The sequence below is a fragment of the Narcine bancroftii genome, chromosome 2 (assembly GCF_036971445.1).
Source record: "Narcine bancroftii isolate sNarBan1 chromosome 2, sNarBan1.hap1, whole genome shotgun sequence".
Lineage (NCBI taxonomy): Eukaryota > Metazoa > Chordata > Chondrichthyes > Torpediniformes > Narcinidae > Narcine > Narcine bancroftii.
The window spans coordinates 323,026,895-323,048,269 of record NC_091470.1 but is presented as its reverse complement, the minus strand read 5'-3'; the positions used below and the strand labels follow the sequence as shown (position 1 = coordinate 323,048,269).

The following is a 21,375-nucleotide window of genomic DNA, read 5'->3' as shown; positions in this document are numbered from 1 at the left end:
GCTCAATACCCCAATGGCTTTGTCGACATTCTGGCCTGAGCTGGTGGGGTGGTGCTGGTCCCTCTGTTCAAGCACATGACGTGGGGGAGAAGGAGGTTGGGTTAAAGGCACTGCTGCGCCTGATCCGGCTTGGGCTAGGTCCCTTACTGAGACTGTGTCCTTCCATCCGTCCGGGTACTCAACGTAGGCATAATTCAGGTTCGCATGGAGCAGAGTCACTCAGTCAACCAAGGGGTCGTTCTTAAAGTACCGGACATGGTGTCGTAAAAGGACTGGACCGGGAACCATGAGCCATGCCGGTATGGTTGTACCCAACTCGTATTTCCTCAGGAAAGAGAACATCCTTTCATGGGGGTGGGGTGGCATTGGTCGCGGTGCATAGGAGGGAGCAGATGGAGTGTAGGGCACTAGTGAGCTCATCCTGCCAGCGAGAGGTGGGGAGACCTTTGGACCGGAGGGCAAGAGTAACCGCTTTCCAGACGATGGCATTCTCTCTTTCGACTTGTCAATTACCACGTGGGTTATAGCTGGTGGTCCTGTTTGAAGTAATACCACGCTCCAGAAGGTATTGCCGCAGCTTCACGCTCATAAACGAGGACCCCCTGTCACTGTGGATGTAACTGGGGTACCCGAAGATGGCGAAGATGCTATGCAGGGCCTCTATAATTGAGAAGGCAGTCATGTCTGAGCAGGGCACAGTGAACAGAAAGCGGGAGTACTCGTCGATGGCTGTAAGGATGTAGGTGTTACGGTTGGTCGATGGTAGGGGCCCCTCGAAGTCTACACTGAGACGCTCAAAGGGGCGAGTGGCTTTGATGATGTGGGTGTTCTCCAGATAGAAGAAGTGGGGCTTGCACTCAGTGCACATTGGGCAGACTCGGGTCATGGAGTAAATCTCAACTGTGTAGGGCAGGTTACGAGCTTTGACAAAGTGCGCGAACCTAGTGACCCCTGGATGACAGAGCTCCTCATGGAGTTTAAGCAGCCTGTCCAGTTGCATGTTGGCGCAAATCCCCCTGGAGAGCACATCTGGCGGGTCACTGAGTTTACCTGGCCGATACAGTATGTCATAATTAAAGGTGGAGAGCTCGATTCTCCACCTGGCGATTTTGTCATTCTTGATCTTACCTCGCTGGGTATTGCTAAACATGAAGGAGACCGCGCATTGGTCGGTCAGCAGCGTAAAGCGCCTGCCAGTGAGGTAGTGTCTCCAATGACGTACTGCTTCAACTATGGCCTGGGCCTCCTTCTTGACAGAGGAGTGTCGGCTCTCAGGACCATGGAGGGTTCTGGAGAAGAAGGCTACTGGCCAGCTGGCCTGGTTCAAAGTGGTTGCCAGTGCTAAGTCAGACGCATCGCTTTCGACTTGGAATGGAATGGACTCATCGATGGCGTGCAGCATTGCAGCAGCGATGACCGATTTGATGCGGTCTAAGGCCGCTCTGGCTTCGGTTGACAGGGGGAAGGAGGTGGTCTTGATAAGTGGCCGTGCCTTGTCGGCATAGTATGGAACCAATTGGGCATAGTAAGAGAAAAAGCCCAGGCAGTGTTTGAATAACTTCTGGGTGTGGGGGGTGGGGGAAAGTCCATGAGGGGATGCATGCAGGCAGGGTCCGGCATGACCACCCCAGTCTCTACCACACAATACAGAATTGCGAGCCGAGTGGTCCAGAATACACACTTGTCGAAATTGTAGGTCAAGTTCAACCAAGTTGCAGTCTGAAAAAATTTCTCAAGGTTGGCATCGTGATCTTCTGTGTCATGGTCACAGATGGTGACATTGTCCAGATACGGGAAAGTAGCAGTCAGCCCGTTCTGGTCCACCATCTGGTCCATTTCCTGCTGGAAGACTGTAACGCCATTTGTGACCCCAAAGGGTACCCTGAGGAATTGATACACCCGTCCATTCTCTTCGAAGGCCATGAAAGGTCGGTCTTCTCGGCAGATCGGGAGCTGATGATAGGCCGAACATAAGTCAATGGTGGAAAATACACGGTATTGGGCGATTTGATTCACCACATCTGTGATCCGTAGAAGGGGGTACACATCCAGGAGTGTGAAGTGGTTGATTGTCTGGCTGTAGTCAACCACCATCCGCGGCTTCTTCACGTTTTTAACAACCACTACCTGGGCCCTCCATGGACTCGAGCTAGGTTTGATAATGCCCTCATCCGGCAGTCTGCACACCTCGCTTGTGATAAATTTCCTGTGTTCATAACTATATTGCCAGCTTTTGGTGGCCACAGGCTTCCAGCCAGGGTGAGATTTGTGAAAAGTGCTGGCAGAGCAACTCGGAGGGTGGAGAGACTACAGGTGAGGACCTGGGACGCGGGGGCGGGTGGCTCGGGCTTCCGCTGGCAGGAGGTTCCCGGGGTGGAGTGGTTACAGAGAGCGGAGCATGAGGGCCCCAAAGTGTAGGGAAATGGTTTGAAACAAGCACTGAAAATCCAGTCCCAGCAGTGCAGGGGTGCACAATTGGGGAAGGACTAATAGTTTGAAGTCTGTGAACGTGATGCCCTGGACTTTCAGGGTCGCCATGCAGTACCACTTTACCCCAGTCGAGAGCGATCTGGTCACCAATGAAATTCTCTGTGCAGTGGGAAGAATAGCCAGTCCGCAATGGCGAGCCAGGTCTGGGCAGATAAAACTGTCAGTTGACCCCGAGTCAAATAAGCAATTGGTATAGTGTCCATGCACTTTAATCAGTTCCATTGCTTTTGTGAGGGGTTGGGGGAAGTCCTGGTCGAGGGTTATTGATGCAGATATTTGTAATGTAGACAGTGGAGTCCTGCGTAATGATGTTATGCAACGTGTGTGTGATGACGTCATGCAAACAGTTGGACCTGAAAAAAGTGTTGGGGAGTTGGTGTTGCCTGCAACCAAATGTAAGTGTTGGGGGTCGTTCCTTGCCATCGGCGGTGGGACGGACAGCAGTGGGGCGGTCAGCGGTGGCGGGTGCCTGGTCGGCAGCGTTGGTGGGTACCGGGTTGGCAGCGTCAGCGTGTCCCCAATCGGCAGCAGCGGGTCCCTGGTCAGCAGTGGCGGTGGCGAGTCCCTGGTCGGCAGCGGCGGCGGCAGGTCCCTGGTTGGTGGTGGCGGGTCCCTGGTTGGATGTTGCTTCATGAGGTAGGGTAAACGTCATTGCGGCGAGGGTGGGTTGTACCTTCCGCACTCGGCGTCTGCCCCATGACGTCAAGCTCTGTCGCACGGTGGACTCCTCGCTCTCAGTGGATGAGAGCTCCAAGGAAGAAGTGTTTGAAATGGAGAGTGGCAATTTGGCTTCACACGAGGCACTGTATTTGATGGTGGCCATTTTGGAGTGACAGACTACAGCAAAGTGGCTGTTTTTAAGGCATTTCTGGCACCTGGCTTTTCTTGCTGGGCACTGGGACCTGCTGTGCTTGTTCCTCCCGTAGAAATAACACTTTGGGGTTGCATCGAGCAGCGTAGCAGCAGTAGTAGGGTAGAGGTTGGGCATCCTACTTACATCAGAGTGTGGGGTCCATCCCCGAGAGTACATGACCATACTTAAGACCGCAGCCTCCATCGTCTCTGCAATCTGGATCTTGTCCTCTAGGTTTTCTTCCCTGTGCTCTAGCAGGTGCTGCCTCACCTCATTCGATTGAACCCCAGCCACATAGGCACCCCAAATCAGATCGTCTGTGGTCTCTGCAGCAGTTCTGTCTGTGCAGGCACAGTCCCTGCCCATTGCCCTTAGTGCCTGAATATAAGCTTTACAGGACTTATCGAGCTGTTGCCTCCTTGTAACAAGTTTGTACCAAGCATAGACCCTGTTCACTGGTCACTCATAGAGCCCTTTCAGCACTTTCATGGCTGCAATGTAAGTGGTCGTGTCCTGCACACTCTGGTAGACTCTTGGGGTCACCATAGTCATCAATATTAGTAGTCGATGGTTGTCCTCTATCACGGCAGGATCAGAGAGCTGTAAGTATGTTTCAAAGCATCTCACCCAGTGCTTAAAGTCATTCGAGTCTGTAGCTGACTGTGGGTCGATGTCGAGGTGTCCCAGCCGTAGCATACGCTCCATCCCTTCAAAATTTTTTAGTTAATACAATTGTAGAGCACATCGAAAGAACCAAAGACTTGTTGATCCAAACCAAGGCTTTTATTAACTAAGACTGGAGCATATCACAAGTAGGTTGACGTCCAGAATGACCTGGTCTGGCTAGAAGCAATCCTTTAAGACCTGCCAGTAGATGTGGCTACACTCTCAGCCAATCACAGTCATCCTACACTACCATCTGTACATATGTACATATACACATTGGTGATAGAATCTGTACTATCACACTCTCCAACTATTTTCATTAATCCATTCATGAGATTAATTCATCTGCAACTTATCTCTATGACAATCTTGAGTTCATTTAATCAAGAAACATTCCCTTTACCATATCTATTCCCCCTCCTGCAACATAAAATTAAGTTGTTTTATCTTTTGGAGATGGTAGAAAAATGGAAATCCAGTCTTTATAAAAGAGGCCTACCTAAATCATCAACCATCTCTTTGCCTCCAAAGATGTTGCTTGACTTACTGAGTTCTTCTAGTAGTTTGCTTTATCAGTTTTCTGTTTCTGAAGAAGGGTCTATGACCTGAAAAGTAAACTCAGTTTATCATTCCATAAATGATGCTTGATTTGCTGAGTTTTTTACCAGCATGATCTGTTTTTATTTCAAATTTCCAGAATTTGCAGTTTTTATTTGTTCAAGCGAATCCTTGGCACAATGCCACTCAAAATGGAGAAGCAGAATGGGAAGGAAGTGAGACCTCTACCAAGAAGTATGCAGAAGACAGATATAGCGGAAGGAGTACACAACATCCTAAACAACCCAACCATCTGCCTTTCAATAGCACCCACACATCTATGGCAGATGGTTGGGCTCATCAGTCACTGAAGTGCACACAGGTTTGGAATGAAAGCAAGTCAACCTTAACCCTGAGATACTGCCTGAGAAGAAGCAAAGGACAGCTAAGTCACTTGAGTCCATGCTATCTTGTTCTGAAATTTGTTCCTTTAAGTTCAGTGGAATGAATTTCAAAATCAGAGTACACGATGTGTATAGCATTACCAGCAAGGAATGAATCTCTAGGCAATTGAACTGACATCTAGGTAACTTTTTAGTTGAAAATCAATAGAATATCACAGGAAAAGATCCACATGTGTATTTTCTTTCTTAAAATCTCTGCTGAATTTTTCTGACCAAGAAAGGAGTACAACAAAAGGATAATTCAGAGCTTTTTCAGTAAAAATATTCAAAGGTTATATTTTCCACACATAAATATTTTGCTTGCAAATGAACCCCTGGTATCTGGCACCTATGGGAGATTGATAGATGCCAGATAAGCAAGTTTTCCAGTTGCTTGAGACTCACTCTTAAGCATGCCTAACCAATATGCCAACACCCAACCCCAACCAACCAATTTTCCCCCGCAACCGCTGCAACCGTGTCTGCCTGTCCCGCATCGGACTTGTCAGCCACAAACGAGCCTGCAGCTGACGTGGACATTTACCCCCTCCATAAATCTTCATCCGCGAAGCCAAGCCAAAGAAAAAGAAAAAAGAATAAACAGTTTAAAAGACAAAAATACTAAAATGTACTTACACTAAACAAATTTTACTTGCACAAATATATCAACTTTAAAGGATTTTACTTTATTTTCACTCACATTCTTTGAAAATATTTAACCTTTGCTGCATCTGCAGGTCTCTCCCACTCCATGAGCCATCCAAAGTTGAACAATAACATTATAATTAACCCCTTCTCCCCAAGTTTACAGATAAAGCCTTACTAATATAGTAATAATATAGTAATAAAAATAAAGGCTCTCTCTCTCTCTCTCTCTCTCTCTATGTCTTTATTAGTGAGTATATCATATGTATGTATGAGTATCTTTTTTAATGAGTATATACTGTCCTAATGCTCCATAATGTGATTTGGCCAAATTATATTCAACCAGAGAAAGACTTGCATTAATGTACCATCTTTCACAACCTCAGACAGTTTTATACCATTTTTACAACTAGTTAAGTATTTCAGGGTGTTTAGAAAGTATTTTTTTTATCAACTATTCTTACAGCATAATTAATTAAAAAATGGATAATCAATAAGAAGCTTATTACTAAATTTATTAAAGAGTCTCACACAGAGAATAAAATAACTTCATGAACCAAAATTTAGTTTGATTATATTCAATTGCTTTAATTTCCCCCATTGTTAAATAATTGGTTCAAGCAAAATCCAAACTTGCATTCACTTTATTGGCTTTTTGGACATTGTTGGAGCTACCCTCATTCAGTTAAATGGAGAGAATTCCATCAAGAACACCTCTATCAGGCTGTTCATTGTTAACAGCTCCACATTCAAATTTTAAATTTAGATATACAGCATGACAAGCCCTTCTGGCCCACGAACCCATGCTGCCCAATTACACCCAATCAACTATAACCCCATAAGCTTTTGAAGGGTGGGAGGAAAGTGGAGCACCCAGAGAAAATCCACAGTGGCATGAGGAGAACATTAAACAACTCACAAACAATAGTGGATTCAAACCCAGGTCGGTCACTGTAAGAATGTTGCGCTAATGGCTACACATTATGGTTAGATTTGCCAAAGTTGTTTCCCTCTGGTAGGGGAGTCTAGCACAAGAAGGTAAAACTTCCAGATTGAAGGGCACCTATTTAACCCACAAGTGCAATGCCATATCTAGCTCCAACAGAGTCATTGTTTGCAGATGGCTTCATCAGTAATGATGAGTTGTCATATAGAAGAGATGGAAAATAACTTGAAATGGTATGAGAATAACAACCTCTCAGTATGGACAAGACAAAGAGATGATTGTAGACTTCAGGAAGTCCAAAGTTTACCACCCTCTAATATTCCCATTAATAGCTCATTAGTGTAGAATACCAAGTTCATTGGAGTCTATTTAAGAAATGACCTATTCTGGACAAATAACATCTCCTCACTTGTGAGGAAGGTGCAACAATGACTGCACTTCCTTAGAAGGCTGAGGTGGACAAGGTTACCAACCACTATTCTGTCAAGTTTCAGAGGCTCCAATAGTTCAGTGGTTAGAGCACTGGTTTGTTCCTCACTGGGGCCTCATTTCTGTGAGGGGTGCTTGACAAAGTGGTGACTCTCTGTCTTCCTTACAGTAGACAAACTTAAGAATTACATGTATGTTACTTTTTAAACGTAGTATTACATGACAATAATGGAATATTTTCCTTTACCCTTTTTTCTTCAGGAATTCTACTGAAAGCAACCTGTCCGGCTGCATCACTGTGAGGTACTGTTGCTGTAAAACATATGATCCACAGACCATAAGAGTGGCAGAGATAATCTCTGAGGTCTTCCTCCCCATCCCCACCCCCATCAATGTGATTTACTGGGATCATTGTTTAAGGAGAGCTCTCAAAATCTGTGAGGACCCCTACCACAACACACACACACCATCTTCCAGCTACTGACCTTGATCCACCAGCTGAGGAACAGCTTCCTGTGGCAGACTGCTAAAACTCCCTCTGAATCTACTGTGCATTAATTTTATTATTTATTTTTAATAGGTTATGTGTTTCTGTTTATATGTATAGTTTGTCTGTATGTGTTTTTGCACTGTGGACTGGAGAATGCTGTATTGCCAGGTTGTACTGTTACAATTGAATGATAAACAAACATGAACTTGAACATTTGAAACAGAGATGTGGAGAAATTTCTTTAGCTAGAGAATGGTGATTCTCTGGAATTTGCTACCACGGGCAACTGTGAAGACCAAGTTGTTTGATGTATTTAAGGTAGAGATTTGAATAGTCAGGGTATCAAGGAGAAGGCAGGGGAATAGGCAGAGTGGGAGAATGGTGGGGTGGACTCAATTGGCTGAATGGCCTTTTCCTCCTATATCTTGTGGTGTTATGATCTCTAGGCTCCTGGAATCCACAGAGATCTTAGGTAGTGTGTGGAGTTTGATCATTCTCCCCATGATCAGGTGGGGTTTCTGACAGACACTTCAATTTTGTCCTAGTTCCCAAGGGTGTGGATAGTACTGTAAGTTATCCCTTAATGGAGGCAAATGGTAAAAGGGACATAATTTGTCATTTGGATGAAAAGAAAGTTGCAGGGTTGTAGGGAAAAGAATGAAGGGAATTACATGGACCTGATGGTCTGAATGGCCTCCTCTCAATGTAAGGATACCCAGCCTCTGTCCTGCTGTAATAGATACAGTATCATCAATGGTCAGTTCCCTTATGTCTTGTCAATGGCAACCTCTATTATATTGATGGTACGGATCCAATTATTTTTAGATGTGATCATTGTCTGTTTTTATTTGTAGTATTAAGATTACTTGCTACTTATTGCTCTCTGTCTGTGTCCAAGGCCTAGTTGGATAGTTGTCTCATATTTCTAGGTAACTGTCCTTAGTCATGTCCAGATTTGAATATGGGCTGTTTTTATTATTGCAAGAGTGCTAGATAGCTACAAGTTGTGATGACAGAGAAATCAATCAAAAGGTATGAAGAGCATTTAGTTTAAGGCACGTGTATCTATCACTAGAGATTTATGTCTTGTAATGGTGACCTGCACAGTGTATATACTTCCAGCATTGTATCTTGCCACTGATTCAGGAATGACTAGCATTAAGATTTATTTGTAAATTTCTTGAATAATTTCCATATGATTTCCCCAAATTATGAGCTGCATAATGTGCAGTAAAACTTGCTCAAGTATCTTAAATCAAATCTGAACTGTATGTTTTTGGACTTTTGAGTCCAAAATAAAAGGAATAGATTATGTTTATTTACAGGAAGAATCAACTGCATGTTTATGACCACATTCGCTGGTCAATGTTATCTCATCAGCCAAATAACGAATGACCTGTCTTAAGAAGGCCCTGCCCAATTTTCATCACACATAACCTGCTATTCCAGAGGTCTTAGCACATTGGATCACTGTTACACTAAAAGGAAGGCCAATCATTCTTTCCTGAGATCGCATTTTGGCACATTAGATCATCTGGCAGTGCTCCTTCTGCCTACATACAGAGCCTAAAAAAGAGAGGCTCCAGAGAATAGGATAGCCAGAAGGTGTATGCGAGAGGCTGAAGAACGCCTTCAGGTCTGTCTCAAGTCAGTGGATTGGATGGTGTTGAAGATCTCAGGTGATGATCTGAATGTTTACAGAAGAGTCATTATGGACTTTATCAAAACAGATTTAGAAGAGTGTGTCCCCACCAAATTGTTCAGGGTTTTCCTCAACCAAAAGACATGGATAAACAATGAAATCCAGAACCTTCTGAAAGTCAGATCATAGGCATTTAAGACTGGAGACCCAGAACACTACTCAAGGAGCATGTATGACCTACAGAAACCATATACCGAGTGATTAGGAGGTTCTGGACAAGGATGGGAACAATCAAGGATACCCAACAGCTGTGGCAGGGACTAAATGACTTAACTTGCTACAAAACCAAATCCAGTGCAATAGAAAACAGCTAAATTTCACTTCTAAATCAGTTCAAAGCCTTCTATGCCCAATTTAACCACCAGAACAAGGAAGGAAATCTTTGCACCCCCATGCCATCTAATGATCCTCTACTGACATTATCTGAAGATGATATGCAGATTGCCTTCAGGAGAAGGAATCCAAGGAAGCATCTGGGCTAGACGGAGTACCCAGCTGAGCACTGTAAACCTGTGCCGACTAACTGATCAATGTATTCATGGAATTCTTCAACATCTTACTCTGACAGGGCCTCAATCATACCAGTGCTCAAGAAGGGTGAGGTAACCTGCCTAAATGACTATCAACCGGTGGCTCTCACATCAAGAGTGATGAAGTATTTTGAGAGCCTGGTGTTGAATATCAACTCCTGAGTGGCAACATGGGTCTGTTCCAATTCTCCTAACACAGCAACAGATCTACAAGAGACACCATCTGACTGGCTCTACAAAAAATCCTGAAACTCCTGGACAGCAAGGATGCATACACCAGGATGCTCATTATTAACTAACATTCAAAATTCAATGCCATCATCCCTTCAACGCTAATCAGCAAACTCAAAGATCTGGGCCTACCGTAATTGGATAATGGAGTTCCACACCTCTAAACCTTAATCAGTATGGATTGATAAGAACATCTCCTCCACAATATCCATCAACATCAAAACACCACAAGGCTGCATTCTTATCCCCCTGCTCTACTTGGTTTATACCTATGACTGTATGGCTCAACTCGACAGTAACATCATCCACAAATTTGCTGACGATACCACGGAAGTGGGTTTTTTATAAAGGGCAATGAGTCAGCATACAGGAGAGAGAGAGAGAGAGAGAGAGTGAAAACTTGGCTGAATGGTGTACTAATAACATCATACAATGTCACCAAAACCAAAGAGGTGATTAAAGACTTAATAGGGTTAAGGTAAGCACAGGGGGGCACAATCTGACGTTCAAAAACTTGCTCAGCAGGGGGGTGAGTGGTGGTGGTGCCTACCTACTTGTCACCGTTATACTTCCCCCTCCCTCCGATGTAACATTGTAACATGTAACATAAGCGGTGCAATATTGCATGAACAAGTGACACTAGCGACGCCAGTGTTGTGTGTGGGGGGGGGGGGGGGGGGAGAGGTCACAGTCCCTTATTTTGGGGGAAATGGCTGCAAGTGGGTGGGGGGGGCACAATACCTCATTGGCGGGGCAATGCCCCACCTTGGAGCTACCCCTGAGACTTAAGGAGGGGAAAACAGATTTACAATCCAGTGATCATTGTGGGATCAGACCCCCAGCGTTGGTGATATAAGCACAGGCAGGTCTCAGTGAAACTTTGAGTCTGGCAGGAAGGGCACTTATCTGCTGGTGGGCTCCATTGCAGGGTGTTTGCTGTGGTGGTTTGATTAGTTGGTGAAGGGTGTCTGAATTCTCATTTTTCGTGTGGTAGAGGATGTCGGCCCGGGGCTGCCTAGCGTTGCTGAAATCGGCGTCAGTGAGCAGGTAACAAATGTCCTCCAGCAGGAAGGCCTGTTTGAACATAACACAGGGTTTATGTCCTTCCGCCAGTGCGAGTATCTCGTCCATTAAGGTGGACGGCTTGCGGTCCCCTAAACCGTCAAGGTGCAAGAGCCTGGCTGCCCTTTCGCAGTGCGAGAGATCATAGCTGGCTATGAAAAGGTTTTTTAAGGCCAGGTATTTGCCCTCCTCCGGTGGCGCCTGGGTGAGGTCGTACACGTGGGCAGCGGTCTTCTGATTGAGGGAACTGACAACATAGAAGTACCTGGTGAAGTCCGAGGAGATTTGCTTGAGCTGGAACTGGCCCTCTGCCTGACCCAACCAGGTGCAGGGCTGGTTGGTCCAGAACATGGGTAGCTTGAGTGCTATGGTGCCAACTGCTGCAGGATCCATGTAGCAAGAGTCTGAAGAACGTGGAGACTCGTCGCAGGTCACCAAATGTAGTGTGCTGAATGCGAGTGAGTGAGTAGACTGGAGACAGAGACTGTGAGCTTTGAAGTCACAACAAGAATGTTTATTTAAACTTTGCGTGCTTGCTTTTCAGTGGTTCAGTCGGACCACAAGTATGCTCTGCCACTTGTGTCACGCTGACGCAATCGTGCATGCCAACGTCCGTCGGGGAGCAGAAGAGATGGAAGAGTGTCACCATCTGTGCTGCAACTGACCTGCTGACTGCGCGGAACAAGCGGGGCCGTTCGTCGCGGCAGATTTGTGCGTCACCACAGAACCATAGATTTAAAGATGACTGAGGGAGAGTAAAATAAGAATGAACAAATATGTAATGTTCTATTTGGCCATCGTTGGTTGTCGTGACATGATGTGTTTGTTAATGCTGTTTTGTACGTGAAGGATAATTGTGTAATGTCCCATATTAATTACATGGCAAATGAGTATGCTCAGTAAAGTACATTAAGCTTTACAATATACCATACACAAACATCCTTAATTGACAAATAAAAAGTTGCCTTTGCATTAACATTAAAATGAGACAACCATACTTCAAAGCATAAAAAAGAAATAAATTCACCATTACTGGCATCACATTTTCTTCATCAACTGTCAGACTGTCAGAGTGCATATTTAGATTAAAAAGTTTTAAAACTACATTTATTTATTAGCAGATTGAGTCATAAAAAATCCATTCAGAGATTATTTTTTAAGATAAACAGCGTTTCCCATAACTACATTTAACTAATTCGTTGTAATGCTGCCGTTTTAACAAGTCTCTGTATCTATGTACAGTTACAGCTGATCTTAGCATTGATGTTCTTATCAAAATTAATGCTAAATAATGCTAGTGATTTTACAATAATTTCATGTTTATAAATTAAAAGTAGGTAATTCCCATAATCATTAATTGTTTCCCAATTTAAAACCCATACGACAAAATTTCTGATTTCATCAATAGCTGGAGTTGCTTTACTTGCCTATCCCCATTTCAAAATGGTGGAGGTACTGTTATACATGGGCTCGTTCCAGTACAATTGCTTGGTCTCATGTTAGGATCATCTCAAGACACAAATGTCTTATTTATAAATTTGGTCTCAATGTTAAGATTTATTATCTTTTAAAAATAACCTTTCCCTTCCTTGCTTGGTAATTTTCATCCCAGCTAAATTTTATCCCCGTTCTCCTGCATCCGATGAGATTCTGTAATCAACTCTGGTCACATTCTTACTACAGCACTTTTAGCAACAAGAGGTTCTTCTTGTCTTTAACTTAGAAGTAGTGTGGTACATTGCAGCAAAATAACTGCAAGCCATTAAACATGTCAGTATAGCTCCCTGATTGAACTGGGGGCATTCGTGGCACCTAACACACAGAAATAAAATAGGTACTAACTGAAATATTTGAAAGAGCAGGAAATCTGTTGAATTTTTAAAAAAGTAAAGATTGGTAAATGAAATCCAAAAAAACATATATGCTTCCTTTGTAGTCCAAAATTCATTTGCAAATCCCAGTTGTTTACTTATGTTTCAGAAGAGGCATATTTTTCATTGGTTTAAGTATTTATTGGTCCAGGTTTGGATCAAGATCAACTTCTGTGGTGAGTTTCAGATAAAAGAAACCATAAACAGCCACAAGTAAAATCAAGATAGCCGCAATGATGAGTGTCACATCCTACCAAAAGAATGAAAAGATAAACATTATTATTGAACAAACATAACATGTATAATTGTTACTCAGATCAATCCACAATTTCTTCAAATAAAATTTGTTTCATCTAAGTGAATATTTTTGGGAAACTAACAGAAAAAGAACACATTATTTCTGAATGTTAAGAATTAAATTGTTTCTACTGTATTATTTAACTCTCTGTAACAAGCTGTGGTAGATTAATTACACAAAGAAAATACCACTGAAGCAAATGGACATATTTCCACATGTTTATTCTGAAAACCACTTCATATAATTTTAACTTTGTGAATATGAATTATGTAATTCATAATTTTGTGTAAAGAAAGGAATTATTGCCCATGGTACAATAGAAAGCACAATATTTCAAATGAAATATAAGAATTTTTTAGGATTTTCATTAGTACTTTGCAACGAGATTATACCTATTTTGATCTGTCAGTTTAGGATGTAAACAGATTTCATGCTACATACAGTTTTCCAAATTCAGATAAATGTTAAAAGCAATTTAGACTAAAACAATTATTTGCAAAGGGAAACGTCAGAAACATGCTGTTCATATCCACGCACCATGATTATACTGTGAGGGAACACAATAAAACCTGTTATCCGGAATTCAAACAACCGGCAAAAAATAAATAGGGAAAAAATACAGAAGTTTAAAATTGGTGCACCTCGCAGTTAGTTCTCCAATCGTGCAACACACAGTCACAAACAACCAGAAAATTCACTTATCTGGCATCTACCAATCCCCATAGGTGCCGGATACCAGGGGTTTTACTCTATTTTAATGGTTAGTGTTCACCACGAGATGGAACATATGGTAAAATACTGTATTTATATAACATCAAATTTATTGTTAATAGAACTGGAGAATTGAGCAAAAATAACAACTATCATAACCTAAACTGGAAAAAAAATTGAACAGATCATACCAGTTCTCTTAACCTCATCTCGCTGCTACCTTCAGGAAGAAGGTACAGAGGTCTGAAGGTTAACAACTCTTGGTTCAAGTACAGTTTCTTTTCAACAGCTGTCAGGTTCTTGAATCTCCTCTCACTACACTAATCAGAAATTATTCCGGTTAAAGGCCTACCTGCTCTATTGTAACACCACTTTATTTTTCTTGCACTATGTAACTGTGAACATTTATTATCTATCTTTTGTATTTATGACCTCTTTTTAATTAATTTAATGTATACCGCTGTTTTTATTTGCAAAGTACCTGTTTGGCTGGAGCAAGTAAGAATTTCAGAGCATATGTACATCATAAATTAAATTATCATTATCAGTTTAATTTCACATTGCATATCTGGGACATTAATAATATTAAAATAAAAGTGTTACAAATTTTACATCTTTACAAATAAGGCAAATGTAGGAATTTAAATATTTCTGCTTTTGAAAGGACAATACATGCACATAACATTTTCTTATATGCACTTAATGTGCTCAAAGATACAAGGCCCCAATGCCACTGTTTCAGTAAAATGTGATTTATCAGGAGGAGATTTTTGAACCAGTCTTGTGGAGCTATTAAGTACTACCTATAATAATCTCTAGGAGATTCCAAAATCTTCAGGAAACCTGAAGATTTCAACAACGATTATATGCACATGACTCAATAAGTTATTTATAAATACACAATGCCAGTTTCTCTCTGAGTTTCTTACATGTATATAGTTGATGCAGTACGTTATCTGGCTTTTTCAGTGTTGGTTTTGTACTCACTCCTTGATCTGACCATTATGCAAAAATTTGACCCAACTCTACATTAGACATACAGGCCTACCAGGGACAATCCATGGTGATCAGGTCTCTGGCACAGAGTCTGATCCTATGGCTAAGCAGGGAAGGGAGCAGAAGAGGCGAGCTGTAGTGATAGGGGATTCCAGATATGAGGACAGATAAGAGATCAAGTATCGCGGATGGCATGTTGCCTCCCTGGCGCCAGGGTCTGAGATATCTCACATCAATAAAATAAATAAATAAATAAATAAATAGATAGATAAATAAATAAATAAATAGATAGATTAAAAAAAAAGTTTACTGCATTCTCAGGAAGAAGAGTAAGCAGTCAGATGTCGTGCTCAATATAGAGACCAATGACAAGTTGTGGTGAATCTCTGCCAAGCTGCCTGTTTCCCCTCTGGCGAGCCTTGCTGTACTAACATTGGCTGTGCAATATCTCTACTGTTAAGGACACTCCCCTTGGATATAACTGTATATGCACCCATTGTCTTTCATTATTGCACCGTTAGTTTCTGCTAATAAAAGCCATGATTATTGTTTGACCATATCGTCTTTAATACCCTTATACCCATATGGGTAGGCAAGGTGAGGAGGTCCTGCAAGTAGAGTTCAGGGAGTTAGGCATTAGGTTGAAGGACAGGACCTCCACGTTCTTCAGACTCTTGCTACATGGATCCTGTGATCTCAGGATTGCTACCTGTGCCACGTCCTAGTGAGGTTAGAAATAGGAGGATAATGCAGTTTAACACATGGAGGAAGGGCTTCAGATTTCTGGATCATTGGGCTCTCTTCCAAGGAAGGAGGAACCTGTTCTTACAGGACGGTTTGCATCTGAAGTGGAGGGGGGACTAATATCCTTGTGGGAAGGTTTGATAGTGCTGCTCTGGAGGGTTTAAACTAGATTTGTAGGGAGATGGAAACCAGAGTCCCAGAGCAGAGAGAGGAGTGGAGGAGGGAAAAGATGATGTGAAAATTGCATGCACCTTCAGAAATTAATGGGTTGTATGTGGTGGAAATGTTCTCAGGACATGGATATCACTGTCCAGAATGCACTCAAGACCTTGTGGAGCCCACCCAACACTGAAAATACCCCATTGTAATATAGAAACTGCATGTTCCTTCTCCAGAAAAAAACACATGCATGGATGTAACCCTGGAAGAGGGATGGCTAGGCAGTCAGTCTGGGCAGAATCCTCAATTGCCCACTGCCTAGGCTTATGAATGATTTTCTGTCTGGGCACTCTCCAACCAGATGGCATTAACGTCGATTTCTGCTAGCCTACTCCACGTTTTCCCTCCCTTCCCTTTCCCTTCGTTCCTCTGGTTTTCTACCCCATAACCTCTCCATTCACAGAGCCATCACTCCTGCTTGCTGGTGTGCCCTCCTTCCCTTATCCAACTATTACCTCCTGCCTTTGGGTCCATGCTCTCCCATTCCCCCTGCCCCTCTACCATTTTGTTTGGGTGCCTTCCGACACTTGTCATACCTTGATGATGGACTCAAGACCTGAAATGTTGGTTATGAATCTTTATCTTTGCTATATTTCCTGGAGAAAATGCCAATGCGGCCAGAGCTGCTATAACAGCAGTGCTGCTGCTGGGGAGGGCACACAGAAAGCAAGAAGAGGAGACACAGCACTCCCGAGGGGTCCAACCACCCAGACCAACTGTCATAACCTCTGTATAGGCTTTAAAAAGCCTGTTAAAGGAGTCGATAGTGGTTTTATTTAAAATTCCTGCGGCCACGGGGTCTGTGCCCAAGATTGGCAGCAACCTCGAAGGGTTGCAGACTGCAGAAGCAGAGGACTGGTACAGGGCATCAGAAAACAGATAGACAACCCCCCATCTGATAAGGAGAAGCAGAGGAGATGACCCATAGGATGGTGACCTTGGCAGCAAACTAGTGAAGGGTTGTGCGGCTGAGGGACTCACAGACGGTGGCCTGCTGATGATTCAAGGAGAGGAACCCATGCAGGCTGTGGGCTGCTGAAGGCTGCGGTCAAGGAACTCACACCAGGCAGCGAAGTTATAGAGACTGGTACGAGACTGGCTGAAGGGGTACCAGGTATCGGAACTGCAATGCGAAAGGATGCCAAGGGCACTGAAGGGTTCCTAATTGTGTTAGAGCTTCAGATCTGGAACTCAGATTGGTGATAGAAACATAGAAAACATAGAAGATAGGAGAAGGAGTAGATCATTCGACCCTTCGAGCCTGTTCCGCCATTCAACAAGATCATGGCTGATCATAAAGTTCAGTACCCCATCCCCGCCTTCTCTCCGTAACCTTTAATACCCTTATACTGAAGAAATATATACAATTCCCTCTTAAATAGATTTAATGAACCTGCCTCTACTGCCCTCTGTGGCAATGAATTCCACAGATTCACCACCCTCTGGGTCAAGAAATTCCTCCTCATCTCGGTCCTAAATGGTTTGCCTATTATGCTCAAACCATGGCCCCGGGTTCTGGATTTTCCCGTCATTGGAAACATCCCATCTGCATCCATTCTGTCTAGTCCTGCCAGAATTTTATATGTCTCTATGAGATCCCCTCTCAATCTTCTAAACTCCAGCGAGTACAATCCCAATTTGCGCAATCTTTCCTCATAAGTCATTCCTGCCATTCCAGGTATTAGCCTGGTAAATCGCCTCTGCACTCCCTCCATTGCAAGAACATCCTTCCTTAGATAAGGTGACCAAAACTGCACTCAATACTCCAGGTGGGGTCTCACCAAGGCCCTGTACAGCTGCAGTAAGGTATCCTTGTTCCTATACTCAAACCCTCTTGATATGAAGGCCAACATACCATTTGCCTTTTTAACCAACTGCTGTAACTGCATGCTCGCCTTCAGAGACTGGTGTTCAAGTACCCCTAGGTCTCTCTGCACTTCCCCATCTCCCAATCTATTGCCATTCAAATAGTAATCTTCCCTCCGGTTTGTATTACCAAAGTGGATAACCTCACATTTATCCACATTGTAGTGCATTTGCCATGTATCTGCCCAGTCCCTCAATTTATCCAAATCACACTGGAGCTTCCTGACCCCCTCTTCCGTGCACACAACCCCTCCTAGCTTAGTATCATCTGCAAATTTGGAGATATTACATCCAATCCCCTCATCCAGATCATTAATGTAAATTGTGAACAGCTGGGGTCCCAGTACAGATCCCTGTGGCACCCCACTGGTCACCGCCTGCCACTCAGAAAACGAGCCCTTTATCCCAACTCTCTGTCTTCTGCCTGCCAGCCAGTTCTCAATCCACATCAATACTTTGCCCCCAATCCCATGAGCCTTGATTTTGGAAGCCAGTCGTTTATGCGGGACCTTATCGAAGGCCTTTTGGAAGTCCAGGTACACCACACCCACTGGATCCTTCTCTGCTAGTCATATGCTCCACTATTACATCCTTCATAATTAATTCCATCATTTTGCCCACTACTGATGTAAGGCTCACCGGCCTATAATTCCCCGCTTTTTCTCTACCCCCCTTTTTAAATAGTGGGGTAACATTAGCTACCCTCCAATCCATGGGTACTGATCCTGAGTCTATCGAATTCTGGAAAATAATTCTTAAAGCATCTGCTATCTGAATGGCCACTTCCTTAAGTACCCTAGGATGTAGATTATCAGGCTCTTGGGATTTATCTGCCTTCAATCCCATCAATTTCCCCAAGACCATGTCCTTAGAGATACTGATTTCTTTCAGTTCCTCCCTTGCATTAGTCTCTATGTTTCCCAACATCCTTGGGAGGTTATTTGTATCCTCTCTTGTAAAAACAGAACTAAAGTAAGAATTTAATTGGTCTGCCATTTCCTTATTCCCCATTATATATTCCCCTGATTCCGACTGCAAGGGACCTACTCTGGATTTCACCAATCTTTTCCTCTTGACATATTTATAAAAGTTTTTGCAGTCGGTTTTTATATAGTTTGGACTGGACTCTGTGTGGCTCTGGAGGCTGCGGAAGTGCTGGAGATGAATCCATGGATGCTTGGTGACTTGGGGGGGGGGGGGGTGATCTCTTTTTTGCTTCTCTTTCTCTGACTGTAAAAGGTGCTTCAGGCAATTTCTGCAGTTCGAAAATCTGTCAGCCTTACAGCAGACAAAAAGCAATTTTGTGTGATCTGATACTGCTTTTATTACATGACAATAAATTGAATCTTGAATCTAAAGGTCACTATTTAACCAGCTGTTTCTCCAACATTGTGTTTTTACCATCAATGGTCACTTTGACCAGGACAAGGAGCAAGTTGACCAAGAGATTCTCCATGTGACCCATTCCTGTCCTCACTGGGTGGAACAGAGATGTTGTATTATTGTTTTATTTTTTACGCTGTGAATCATGTCAACCAAAATATGTACAAACGTTTCTCATGAAATTAACACAATGACCTTTTCTCCCTTTTTTCCCCCTTTCCCTCCCTCCCCTCTACCCATCCCCCAACCCATTAGTATTCAACATATACAATAAAACCATAACACAATATCTTCACACAAAGGAAAATAAACAAGAAAAACGCATCATCTATTTGTTACACACTGAATCTAGTCATTTTGTCTTCTTATCATTTTCATTTTAGGGGATGGAGGTCCTAGGCATGCTCTCTCTGATATGTTCCATGTATGGTTCCCAAATTTGTTCAAACATTGTGACTTTATATTTTAAATTATATGTTATTTTTTTGCAATGGAATACATTTATTCATTTCCATGTACCATTGCTATATACTCATGCTCTCTTCCATTTTCCAAGTTGACATTATACATTTTTTGCAACTGCTAAGGCTATCATAATTTTTTTTTGTGCTTTGTCCAATTTAAGGCCTAATTCTTTATTTCTTATGTTATTTAAAATAAGTATCTCTGGTTTTTTTGGTATGCTATTTTTTATAATTTTATTTAGTATCTGATTTAGTTCTTCCCAAAACGTATTCACCTTCGCACATGTCCAAGTTGCATGTAATGTTGTTCTCATTTCCTTCTCACAGCGAAAACATCTGTCTGATAATGTTGAGTCCCATTTTAAAAAATTTTGAGGAGTAATGCATACCCTGTGTAACCAATTATACGGTATCATACATAACCTTGTGTTTATTGTATTCTTCATAGTTCCAGAACATAACTTTTCCCATACTTCATTTTTTATCTTTATGTTTAAATCCTTTTCACACTTCAGCTTAGGTTTATAGTTTATTTAATCATTCTCCTTATCTTGCAGCTTAACACACATGTTCGTTATAAATCTTTTAATTATCATTATGTCTGTAATCACAAGTTGTTTCCCAATTTATCCATTAAGTAAGCTTTCAATTGATGATATGAGTTATTCCATATTTGTACTTCAACTGTTCAAACATTAATAAATTATTTCCCAAAAAAAATTTTTCTATTCTTTTGATTCCTTTTCTGTCCCATTCTCTAAAAGAAAGGTTATCTATTGTAAAAGGGATTAGCGGATTTTGGATCAACAATAATTTTGGTATTTGGTACTTTTTTTTCTTTCTAAGTGGATCTTCTTCCATGTTTTAAGTAAATGATGCAATACTGGTGAGTTTTTATATTGCACCAGTTTAACATCCCACTTATAAAGTATATGTTCCGGTACCTTCTTGTCTATTTTATCTAGTTCTATCTTAGTCCAGTCTGATTTTTCCCTTGTCTGGTAAAAATCTGATAAATACCTTAATTGGGCAGCTCTATAACAATTTCTAAAATTTGGTAACTGCAAACCACCTTGATTATACCTCTCTGTTAATTTATCTAACGCTACCCCTTGGTTTCTCCCCTTTCCACAAGAATTTCCTATTGTTCTCTTTATAGTTCATTTAAAAAAAAATTCTGTTTAGGGAATTGGTAACCTTTGATATAAGTATTGTATCCTGGAGAAAACATTCATTTTAATGCAGTTCACCCTCCCTATCAACGTTAATGGTAGTTCTTTCCAATGTTCTAAGTCTTCGTGCAATTTCTTTATTAGTGGCTGATAATTTAGTTTGTACAAGTGGCTTAAATTATTATCTAACCTAATCCCTAGGTATCGGATTGCTTGTGCTTGCCATTTAAATGGTGATTCTTTTTAAAATTCTGTATAATCTGCGTTACTCATTGGCATCACTTCACTTTTATTTGCGTTGATCTTGTACCCCAATATTTCTCCCTATTCCTTCGATTTCTTATGTAACTCTTTTATTGACATCTCTGGTTCTGTTAAGTATACTATAATGTTGTCACCAAATAAACTAATTTTATACTCCTTCTCCTTTATTTTTATCCCTTTTTATTTTATTTTCTATTCTTATCAGTTCTGCCAAAGGTTCTATTGCTAAGGCGAACAATGAGGGGGATAGTGGACATCCCTGTCTAGTTGACCTACTTAATTTAAATTGATTCGATACATATCCATTTACTGCTACTTTCGCCAACAGTCCATTATACAATGGTTTAATCCAATTTATATATT

At 42.1% G+C, this 21,375-nt stretch overlaps 1 protein-coding gene across 3 annotated transcripts in view; it reads right to left on the bottom strand.

Moving 5' to 3' along the window:
- Positions 1-11,516: 11,516 nt before the first annotated feature.
- triqk (triple QxxK/R motif containing) overlaps positions 11,517-21,375 on the bottom strand; it is a 124,630-nt gene continuing 114,771 nt past the window's right edge. For all 3 annotated transcript variants that reach the window (XM_069921921.1, XM_069921923.1, XM_069921922.1), the window contains one exon: positions 11,517-13,145. In XM_069921921.1, coding sequence (XP_069778022.1) covers positions 13,035-13,145 — 111 coding nt within the window. In that variant the 3' untranslated portion in view covers positions 11,517-13,034. The remainder of the gene's footprint in view (positions 13,146-21,375) is intronic.